At 40.8% G+C, this 12,072-nt stretch overlaps 1 protein-coding gene and 1 pseudogene across 1 annotated transcript; both read right to left on the reverse strand.

The window, feature by feature from the left end:
* Positions 1 to 558: 558 nt before the first annotated feature.
* LOC122071462 lies at positions 559 to 1,761 on the reverse strand. The gene is made up of 2 exons (XM_042635821.1): positions 916 to 1,761; positions 559 to 777 (listed from the first exon to the last, which is right to left on the reverse strand). Exons 1-2 carry the CDS (start codon positions 1,759 to 1,761, stop codon positions 559 to 561), a joined length of 1,065 nt encoding a protein of 354 aa, XP_042491755.1.
* A 2,961-nt stretch (positions 1,762 to 4,722) lies between these two features.
* LOC122071463 overlaps positions 4,723 to 12,072 on the reverse strand; it is a 37,072-nt pseudogene continuing 29,722 nt past the window's right edge.

Genomic DNA, 12,072 nt, shown 5'->3' on the forward strand with positions numbered 1-12,072 from the left:
AGAGAATTTTTCCAGACTACCCAGAGGTTTGGCACTTTATCAAGACGGGAGTTATGGATAAATTCAGACATGAATCCCAATCGATTAAAAAAACGAGCAGGGAAAGAAAAAGAATCCACCATGGGCTCTGCAATACACACCACATCAGGGGAGTGATCACGAAGAAAAATATGCAACGCTCTAGAAGCCGCTGCCTTTCGAACACCTCGGATATTCCAATAGAAAATCCGCATAATTAAAAAGATGTTCCATCAGACTTGTCCGACCTCAAGGTCTGACCACCACCTTTCTTTTTCTTTTTCTTTTTCTCCCCTGCGTCAATTCCTTTCTCAATCATCTCTGCTGCATTGTCGACCACTTGAACTCCCATCTGAGCAATCTCCTTCCTGCTCAAAGGGAGCTGCAATGGGGCAGTATACTCCCTATTCATCACTGTACGACCCCCTTGCCGGTCAGACCTCCTCGAGAACTACCTAGGGACACCCCTGTCCTTTTGTGACGAGCAGAAGACCTCACCCCACCCTGAGTGGAGGATGCAATAGCCTTGCTCACCTGCTGCTAAAGCTCCAACGGTCCAGTGATTAAAACTGAACCCAACTGGTTCGGTTCTCCTTCCTTAACCATATCCCGGTCTGATTCCTGCCCAGATTCAGAGGAAGACTCCTCATCCGACCGGCCCACCTCATCATCAGAAAATAACGCCTCCTTATCTGAATCAGAAGATTCAGACTGTATTTCCTCACTATCATGAGCTTCCTTATTAAAAATCTCCCCCTCCTTAGCCGTTTCCAGATTTTCCAAAATAGGAATAATTGAATTGTGAGATGGAGAAATCAAATCAATTAAAATCTCACCTTCTTCCACATTTGGTAACTAAGGCAGAGAATTAAGAGGAAAACAAGATCCCGCCAGTACTCCATCAGTGTTCACACGTTTTGAATTTGAAATCACAAGATCGTGATCCCTTCTTTCCAAAGAAGTGTTGATGCAAACCGGTGAGTTACTCGTTCCCAAGTTGACTCTATCTTCTTCATACACCGCCCCTGGTATCTCTGCATTGGCTCGAGCATTCTGCCGCTCGTCATAGGCCTTCTTTTCTCGGCAGGCGTGAACTTGGTGCCCCAGTTTTTTGCAGAAACCGCATTTGCCCAATGAATCCTCGTATATCAACTGCTGCTTGAACCAGAACAAAATTTGAGTCCCAGGCTGTTTACGTTCCACTTGGATTTCCTCCAGCCTTGGAACCCCCACTTCCATCTCCACCAGAACACGAGCATAATTTCCGTATATAACGCTCTTGGTGCGTTGATCGAAACCAACTGGCCTCCCTACTGCCTTGGCCATTGTCAATAATACCTTTTCATGCCAATATTCCAGAGGAAGATCTGGAAATCGCACCCAAACCAGGACCTTATTGATCAATTTTTCATGGATGCTAAAATCTGGACGCCATCTTTGAAACCGAACGAGTTGACCTCCAATCTTCACAGGGCTTCGCTTCCACATCTGGGCCATGTCATGCTCAGACTCAAATTGGAAGATCGTGAAGCCCTTACCCATGGGTATCATCTTCACTTTACCTTTCAGTTTCCAAGAGTCACGGGCTTCTCTGCGAACATCATCCAGGGAAAGAAAACGAAAATTGATTCTGCCAATCAGGGCAAATCGATATTTTAGTAATCTATCCTCGTAAGCCTCCTGGAGAATGATCACCTTGGTCGAATTCCCTGCATGAACAGGGTCGGGCAGTTCATCCACCATCGGTGTGTTTGAGCCTACCACATTCGCATAAGATTGTGTGGTATTTGATCAGTTGGGACGGTCACTTTTGCAGAAGCTTCGGTATCAGAACCAACAATGGAGGCAAAGGATTTATTTGCAGCAGCAGAAGGCTCCTTTCCTCCATCCAAAACCGCCTTCTCCATTGGAGGATGAGCCTTCCAAAAGTCTGTTAACCGGAGTTGCCTTCCCCTATCCGGCGGGTAGCCACCTCCTGGACCATCCCCTGTGACTGTGAAAGGGCTCTCAGACATCTTCTCAGCGGTTCCACTAAGTTGGCATCAGATCAAAAGAGAGAGAGAGATGTGTACTAACTTTCCCAAAAACATGGGAAAATGAGGTGTCCGATAAAGAACGTTATCCGATAGTGTCCTTTAGGCCCACATACATTAGGAAGTAGAGCTGTGGCATAGGTGTCTTTTCGTAGTCTGACTCCACTTACCTATCCAGTAGCTCTTTTTTTTTTTTCCCATAATGATGGGTGATGTAAAATATATCTGATGTTTTTTTTTTTTACCTTCGACTTAGGAGGAAACCATAATTAATATTACACAATCAACAACAAAGCTAATTTACAAGGGCTAATGCAATTCAAAGCCCCTAAGGTTACCGTTACTATTTACTTCCTTTTATGTATTGGCAAAATATCTCAAAATCTTAAGAAAATTATTTGATTTGATTTGATTATTATCGTGCCGAGAAAAATACCTTTTTGAGTCTGAGGTTGTTGTTGCAACCTTGGTTTTTAATTAGAAGTTTTCAACCAAACAAAAATTTAGAAGGTTGGAAAAAATGATCTCTACTCTTTACATATAGCTTGATAGATTAATCCTTCTGTACTTATTTACCTCTTGGGATTTTTGGAAAGTCCGACAAAACTTCTCTAGCCTACAAACTGGTAAGCCTTTCCTCTCCATTAGAACTTAAAATGAGTTTTATGTTCTTTTTTGAAAACTTGGGAGAGAAAGAGGAAGATTAAGGGGATTCATCAACTTTGATTTAAGATGGGTTATGGTTTTTATGATGTCATTCGATCCCTCATCTCTCAAAATTGAGTATCAATATGTGTTTGTTCTATTTTATATTTTCTTATACTTTTCTAATATTTTCTTATACATTATAATAGAAATATAAGATGAGAAGAGCAAAATTAAAGATGGAACTCATAAGAAATGAAAAGGTTAGAAGGATGACTTACTAGAAGAGAGTGAAGGGTTTCAAGAAGAAGATCCGTGAGTTCTCCACACTTTGTGATGTGAAAGCTTACTCTGTAATCTTCGGACCAAAACAAGGAAGAGATTCAGATAGTTTGGTTGAACCAGAGACTTGGCTAGAGAAAAAGAGGGATGTTTATGATTTCCTGAAATAGTTTCAGAATTATAAACAAGGAAAACAAGAGGTGGGTATTACTGAATTCTTCATGAACCAAATAAAGAAGTTTAGAGGCGAACTGAATCAATTGCATGAACAGAATGACAAAAAGCGGTTAGACTAGTGTTCTTTAGACCAATTTAGGACTCTCTCAATTGAACTAGATTTGAAGCTAAAGCATGTGAAGCAGAAATTTAACCAGACACAAGGGGAATTGGACTTAGTGGAGAAAGCAATGAAGTACTTCTCGTCTCCAATACCAGATGATGCACATGTGCAAGTGTTGCAGTAACAACATCCTCTCTTTTATGTGAAGGATCATTGTCTGCCCATCAATTTCACAGATGTTGTTGATTGTGGTGAAAACTTCTGCCTTGGGTCTACTAGTACTCTTCCTTATATACTCCTCCATTGATACCAATGGATCATTTTCATCAGAATTCCTCTTTGCTACCCCATATTGGGTAACTAAGGGATTATGTTCAACAATTCAAGCCAAGCTGTAAGTGGCTAAAATATCCTTGTAGATCCTCAATTCTATACCATGGGTCTGTTGACGCAGCTGTATTATCAGTATGATCATCATTATCGTCATCATTAGCAGCAACAACTTAATAAATCCTAAAATTAAAGATTGTTATAACAACAATGGTGTATCATTTATTTGTGATGGATGTTCTCACTGGAATAGTGTAGTAGTTATAATTTTTAGCTACTAACTTTTAAATTACATATGCTTCACTTGACAATTAACACCAGCTTGTTTTTAAGACAACTCCTCAGTTTCAGAGTTTGATTATCTGTAGTAAAAAGCAACCAATCAATTTTGACATTTTGAATGTAATTGATTTGAAACAAGAATAATAGATGATTGCCTGGTCCCACTTTGTCAAATAATCGTTCTAGCTATAGCTTTCTTGAATCTTGAGAAATTATTATCCTAATCTTTGATACTGTTTAAATCATCTTTGAGTAATCTGAAGTCTTTTCTTAATAGCCTCACCCTCTGAAACCTTGACTATTTGGAGTCAAACTGATGTAGACTCACACCCAAAGTCCATCTTAAGACAAAAAAGATGATAATGGTTAGGTTTCAATGATTTTAACCCTCCACTAAAGTGTTAGTATTTCTACAAAAGAAACTTGTTAACTACACTAGAATGCAATGGCTAAAAGTTTACAGGACTGGTCCTTGATCAAATCAATGTAGTAAAGGCACACAGGCAAATGCAAGCATTCCATAAGACAATGCAAGGACTAGGATGACTTTCCTGACTTGCCACAAAATTTCTCAATTAAACAATGGTAATAGTCAAATTCTTTTTGATTGATATTCAACTGTTAACAACTAGAGAGAAGAAAAAGAGTAATTCATGACTTGAATTAACTAAAAGCCCTATATGATTCCAGTCATTTCTCTACTCATTCTCCAAACCTTCCAAAACAAAAGAGAGGTGCAACTCAAGTCAATAAAAAAGTGATTTCAGTGATGACTCAAACTTGAACAACTTCCATACAAATACTGAAGAAATAAAATATTCAAAACGCATGAGGTGATCACCTAAAGTTGAATCATTGTCTAACATTCTCCGAGTAACACTTGAATTGATCGACTATCCCCGAGGAATTTTTGGTGTCCATCCCAAGTTGGCCAGCTTTGAGCTGTTCATAAGCTTTCTTGGGTCCTATCAGCCTTACTGGAATCCCAAACAAGACCACCTCTTTTAACTAACTCTGCAAGTTCCTTGATGCTCACCTCCTTTCCACTCCCCACATTAACATGATCTATCCCACTATACTTGTCCATAAAAAATACAATAGCATCAGCCAGATCATCAACATGGAGGAATTCCCTCAATGGGGAGCCACCATAACCTCTTTATCATCGGAAACCTTTGCCCAGTGGAATAGTCTAATCAAGGCCGGAAGTATATGTGAATTGTCGAGGTAAAAATTATCGTTTGGCCTGGACAAATTGGTGGGCATCCCAAAAAATGCATCCCAACCATACTGCAATTGATACGCCTCCCGGTTATCTTTGCCATTGCATGCCACTCATTCGTTGGCTTTATAGGATCAGCTCAAGAGGTCCAGTGAGCAAGGCATCCTCCGTAATCGGTTGTGGGGCAAATTTAGGATATATGCAAGAAGAGCCAAGGAAAATAAGATTCTTAAAGCGACTGTGATATGAAGCTTCAATGACATTGATTTGGATTTGGAGGTTAATGCGATTAAATCGGTAGGATATGTGTTGTTGGCATGAATCCCATCGAATTTGGTCATAGAAAGGATTACAAATTGGGGTTTTTCTAGGACGAAAAAGGATTCGATGTAGTATTATCTGGTAAGGTCGAGGTACTGGTGAGTTTTGAGAATATTGAGGAATCCAAGCTCATTAAGTTTTTAGACAATGGCAGACCCGACAAGGCCACGGTGGCCGACGACGAAGATCTTTGCTATTTTGTTTGAAAAAAATGAATCGACTGAGGTGGGGCTTCTGAGAAAGATCAAGAGCAAGAATGTCGATTCTTCCCATTGCTCCAGACTACCACTGCTTACAATCTAGAACTTAAGATCCCTTCACTACTAAATCTGTGGGAGAGATAGAACCCCCATTGTTCTCGTAAAAGCACCGTGGGAGTTGCCGTTGCAAGCCTGCAACCCCTTGACTCATCCTCACTCCGCACCGTTCGGCCTTGGCCTAAAATTTTGGAGAGAAAAAAGTATATAGGAAAAAGGAAATGAGGAATTGTGTTGACAAATTTACCCTTTTTATCATTTTTATTCCTATGTCCCGGGTAGGAGTTTTGTGCCAAGTAATAGTTTGCTCGATCATCCTCCCAAGCATCTGAGTGTCAGATAAGATCCTTAGGTCAGGGAAGGTGATGCAAATGATATTGCAAATAGGCATTCAAAAGGTATCAATTTGTATGATAGAATAGTACTTTTTGATTTAGTATTATGTCGGTTTTTACGATAAAACTGTGTGATATGTACCAAATTGTACCAAAATATTAAAATTGTATTGAATATCTAAGTCGGAATGGTTGACATATATACCGAATTACTCGCTTCATATACGTAGAAGACAAATATGGCACAAGTATTATATTGAAATTGTATTTATATAGAATAAAATACCATATCAAGCTAATATGATATATGATTTCAATATCTAATCTTAATCTGGAATGAAACCATATCGAATATTGTACCAATTAACACCCTTTCAATGCAAGGAGTAGACTGTTCTCCTCTGGGTGGATCCTGTTGCGGGTTGATTTTCATCCACCTCCTTCAGCACGAGACTTGAAAAAAGAGAGACAAAAACAAATAGAGGAGAGGGCCAGAGTCTTGCTCTGGAAAGGACTCTCTGATGCCTAACTTACTGTGGTTGCAATAGATGTGAGTTTTAGGACTAAGCGAGAGAAGACTGTGTGTCCGTTACCTAAGGCTTATTTCCTATCACTAGTAGAGGGAAGTAGTAATAAGAATTATGTGCTATCAGTGGTGTTTCGTAGGTGGCTTCCAAAAGAATAATATCCTAACAACCTGATAATGACATTCTGTGAGAATTACATGCGTTGTGGTTTAATTGAGTGAGCTTATATGGAGGGGATTATGGTCTTCCTTCTTGATTTACTACCAGGTGGTGGGTCTTGATAAGCCAAGTGATTACAGATAAAATAGATGCCCCCCCTCCTCTCCCTCCGAGTGGAGTAAATAAGTGCGATTTAGTTCAAATGAGCTAATGTCACCTGTCATGTCACGTGGTCCCTCCTTGCATGTGCTATCCCTATCAAATGGCCCCACTCCTTTTACACCAAACTGAGAAAACTGAGATAATTTGGTATCTTCTTTGGCAAGTTTACTTACATTTCTTCTTTAGTGGGATTCTGGCTAGGGTTTCAAATCTCCATAAATGCAATGTGGATGCTTACTCATCTAACCATTGGATCTTGCAGATTAAGGTGTTTGGAGAAGAGCGCTCGATGTTCCAATCTGAATTTTACCAAAAATGGGTTTTTGGGTCTTTTCAACAATTTTGAAAAGTTGGATATATCTCAAATCGTCTCCGACTCTCTCTTCACTCATCTTCCTCGTACTTCCCTGTTCAGAGATTGTAGCTGTGGGTTTTCATCATCTCCTCTTTTGAATCTTACTCTGTTTATTTTTCTCTGGTCTTCTTCTTTCAATTTTTCAAGATATCTAAGAAGAATGTTGCAAAGCCTAGCCATATAAACTCTGATGGTAGAGAGAAGTTCATTTTTGAAGAAATGGTTCTGATTGATTGCGAATCGGTCGCAGGTGGTGTAGAGGACATTTCGGCTGAGGAACAAGTAAGAGTGGTAATGCTACTCCACCGTGCACTTCGAGCAAGGTGACAATGATTAACATCGAGCCCTCTATGAATGTGAAGTGAGGTCTTGAAGACGAACATTGTTGGTTGAGTCTTGATGCCCTAACGGGTCTAAGGATGTACAACATTCTAGAGTATGTGGGCTTGAGGTTGGTAGTAGATGACGAGAAAGCATGTGATGAGTTTGATGGAGAAATCTTCCTATACTGAGATGCCTTAGTCATCGGGCTTCATTTCCCTTCCCACCCCTTCCCACCCCTTCATTTTCCTTCCCACCCCTTCATCATTACATTCTTTGTTCTTAGCTAGGGGGGAGCCTTTTTCTTTGAGTTTTCACCTATTGTTTCTACTCAAGAAAGAAGCAATGGATTCATCATGCCTTTGGTACATTACTCATTGAGCTGGAGTTAAAGTTGTCGAACTTCCCAGCAAGGTGTATGGTTGGAAAGGTAACTTCTTTTTGACGAGTGGGAATATACCTTCTAACCTTCCTAGAGTATGGACGATATATGACCGAAGTATTTGCACCGGATGTGAGGTGCTTGATGCTGATGATTCGAAGAACCTGATATTTTAAAAGGAAATGAAAACCTAATCTCAATTGCACAATTGGAGAAATAGGAACTTATTGTGAGATGCTGGTCTGAGTCTAGGTGGAACTTTGTGTACCTTGATTTCTTTTATTGTTGCGGTTGTTGTTCTCTTTTTCTTCGTTTTTTTATTTTTTATTTTTTTTTATTTTTTATTTCTGAGTTGCTTTTTGTGTTTTGAAGTGGACTTTTCTGTCGGGGGATCTTTTGGCGGAACTACGAGATCCAAGAAGAGAAGGGCATCATGAGTGCAGAAGGAAGTCGCAAGAGGAAAGACAAAACTATCAAGGCCATAGGCCATCAATATAAATAGGTCTGAGCATGGAGGTGGTGGCACCGTTGCGCAAGGAAAAGGGAGACCCTTTGGAGGTTGAGGAGGCAGTCCGAAAGGTGGTTCCTCCCTCTTCTCCTCCCTCCACTTAGAGGCACGAGACACACCCATAAGCAATGAGAGCAATGTCTATAGGGATAAAGCACTTGCTCTCTCTGGGATGGATGATGGGGTGAGGCCTTCTACAAGTATTTCCGCTCTCCCTCCTAGTGACCAACCTAGCTCGTCTACTCCTCACGCGCTCCGTCCTCCTCATGAGAGAAACAGAGGATCGAGATCTTCTCCCACCGAAAATAGGTCTTCAAGTTGTTGTTGGGTAGGGCTTCTGGTGTCCCTACTCGTTCTCACAACCTTGATAGTTCAACCCTTCTGCATAGGAGATGGGGTATTCACATTCCGGGCTGTAATCTTCCTTCTGATTCTCTTTTGCGAGACCATATCGTGGTTGCAGAAGTGGTGCTGCGGTTGGCACTACCCTTGGATGTCCAGTTCCTTAACACTTTAAGAACGATTGATCTTAGTTGGCATGCTGCCGTTATTCATGTAGATCAGTTCTCCTATGAGTTGGACATTATGTTAAAGAACTATCTTGAGTTAAGTGCAACTCATGCGAGCTTATAGGAAGAGAAGGAAAGGGCTAAGGAACTAATGATTCGGGCCAATGCTAGACTTCAGGAGGTAGAGGTTGCCTTGAATGATGTTGTTCAAAGAGCCGATGCATTGTAGGCTCAAGTTGTTGACTTTGAAGCAGATGGCTTAGCAGGGTTCCAGGGTTTGAGGGACCAATTGGTTGCAGCTAATAGCCGAGCAGAGGGTCTTTCCCAATCTATATCAAAGGCCATGTGGGTTGTGGGTGGGGAGGGGGGGCGGGGGGGAGAGCATGAGAAGGCTTTGGAGGAGGTGACCAAGCGAAGGATGACAGTAGAGAAGAGGGTGAGGACTTTGGAGTTGGAGCTGTAAACATCAGGTACGAGGGGACGGAGTTTTTAGATGCCAAGATTTCTAGTGAAGTTGTATGTCGAAGGAGCTCAAGAGGAATGAGGATTTGAAAAATCATATTGAGGTATTAATTGGAGAAAAGGATGATGTTGGGGAATCTCTAGTGCAGGCGCTCATGAGGTATGAGGAGTCCACCCAATTGATTGCTAGCTTGATGGGAAAGAGAGATGTTCTCCATAGGCAGAGGGATGATATAGAGGACCGATTGCACCAAAGTGACGTTTATGAATGATAAATCATAGATCGAATTGTTGAATAAAAAAAATTGGGTGCTATCATATATCTTTGTATCGGTTAAGTTCATGAGCTGGAGATAAGCGGACTCGAACCGCTGACATCCGTGACAATGTAAATCATCGCCTTTCAGGCCTCCCCAACTGATTCTAACAATGGTTGCAGATTTACATCATCAAGCTGAGGATTTGAGGTATCTCAAGGGTGATCTTAGGGCATATCTTGCAGCAACAGGAGCTGATCTTGGCAATGCCACGGGTGCCTTAAAGGTTGGGATTTGGCTCTTCTATGGCGCGGGGGTGCACCACACATCATCTAGCACGGCCCATCTAGCCGAAATGTGTTGAAGAGACAATTGGGTGCCCAAGAAGGATGATGCCACAGAGAGGAAGAGGTACATGCGAAACACTAAGCGAGATTCTCTGTCTTCTCCCCAGCCACCATTGCTGACCTCCAACCCCTATTTTGGTCCAAATTTCAGCCTCTACAAGCTGAACCTCTGCCGTAATACTTACCCGAATTCCAGCCCTTACAAACCGAACCTCTGCCAAAATACTTACCTGAATTTTAGCTTCCACAAGCCCAACCTCTACCCAAGTGTCCAGAAGAGTCGGGAAAGGTTGCAAGAAGGATGGAACCTCCGAAGAAAGAAGGCTAATGATCATGACCACTTCCGCCTGAGTCGGGAGAAAACTTGATAAAATCCGCATCCACAATAATAGGGGCCCAACCCTCTTGACCCAAAACAGACGTTGAGCACAGGTATAACTCCTCAACTTAGTAGATAGAATGTTGACTTTTAACTCATATGTGGTGGTGTACATAGTAGTGTAGTAATAACATATTAATGTATGCGATATATGATTATTTAGGGGAGAATGTTCGTTCTTAAGCATCTAGTAAGAAGATCTGTTGAACCAGGTAGAGTGGGTGCCTAACATCTTTCTAGCTGCACAACCTGACATTTACCCTCATCTCTGGACTAGACCAATTTTTTGGCCCTTTCCTTATGGATCAGGCCCACCCATCGAGGCCTAGGCCCTAACCCTAGGTGGTGACTCAAAATATTATGTTTGTCAATCCATGATATTGGACCATCGTCAACCTAATTTCATTTAATTGACTAGGTTAGAATGAAATTTGCGGAGAGACCATCGCTATGCGGATTTTGGCAGATTTCACCTATTCTACAAGAAAAGTGGCCCATGCGTTGGTGTAGGGGGCCACACTACCTATTAGGGAACCGTCACGCTTATTATTATTTGTGATATGAGAATTAAATTAAGGTTGTCAGTTGGTTTGGTTTCTGTCCAATTCAAGACACATTATGCACAAATTGAATCTGAATGTAAAATTAAAACCGAAATGATTCAATTTGATTCTTAATTGATTTTCACGTATGTGGTCTTTCTCAATTTCTCAATTTTGATTCAGAGTATTCATTTTGTATAGGGGTTTTTGCATGGATTTGGTTTATTTGATTCCCTCATGAGGCTAATGGCTACTGGCTACCGGCTACTGGCTACTATCAAGGGTTGATTAATTCCAGCTATACATTAACTATTGGTCCAATTTCTGGTTTTAACGGTTTGATTTCTGTTAGATCTACCGGTGTGAAACAACATTTTACACATCTACCAGTAATTTAAAAAAAAGGGAAAAAGAACCATATCGGTCTAGCATAGGAATGCCCAGCTGTGTCTTGACATTCCTATGCCAGTCCGGTAGAGTTATCCTACCCTTAAAAAAATAGGGCAAATGCAAGTCACAATAGATTAGTGATGTTTTCATTAATGGAGTTGAGTTTGGATCAGATTTAAAGCACGGTATCAACACTGGTAGCTATCGCCACTGATGTCCACATGGGTCAACATTATCAGACCGGATTAAACAGTTTTGCCATCCAAAATAGCGATACTTTTTTTTTTTTTTTTTTTTTTTTTTTTTTTTTTTACCATTTTACCCTTCCTTATTCAGGTACCATTAATATGGTATTGATTATGTATTGACTGATAGAAAATAAATGCGAAATCGATTCATGGAGATCAATGAGCATGCACGATAAATACTACAAAGACAGGTTTTAGGCATACCTGAATCCATGGCTGAAGAATAATAACTCCTCACAATCTTCTCGTATGCTCCTCGTATAACGGATCAATGTTGGTCTGGTCTACCCTCTTTCCCTTTTGCTTTTGGTCGTTAGCATCACTTAATGGGTCAGTGATAACTATATATAGGAGTGAGGGTAGGGACCAACTCTGCAATAAAATTAGGGTTTCCTCCCCATTAAGGAAACAATACCTTAGGTCCACACATAGTAATAAATATTTCATACTATTAAGGTGTGCTAATAGAATCCAATATCTCCATAGAGATCACTTACCAATAATATTAGATTCTTTCTG

Source organism: Macadamia integrifolia, unplaced genomic scaffold (assembly GCF_013358625.1).
Source record: "Macadamia integrifolia cultivar HAES 741 unplaced genomic scaffold, SCU_Mint_v3 scaffold_22A, whole genome shotgun sequence".
Classification (NCBI taxonomy): Eukaryota; Viridiplantae; Streptophyta; class Magnoliopsida; order Proteales; family Proteaceae; genus Macadamia; species Macadamia integrifolia.

Excerpts from the sequence above, each read along its gene's own strand:
- LOC122071462 (XM_042635821.1), bottom strand. The coding sequence starts at position 1,761 with ATGGTGGATGAACTGCCCGACCCTGTTCATGCAGGGAATTCGACCAAG. Across the intron at positions 778-915 it reads AACGTGTGAACACTGATGGA|GAGGGGGAGATTTTTAATAA; the intron begins GTACTGGCGGGA and ends GAAACGGCTAAG.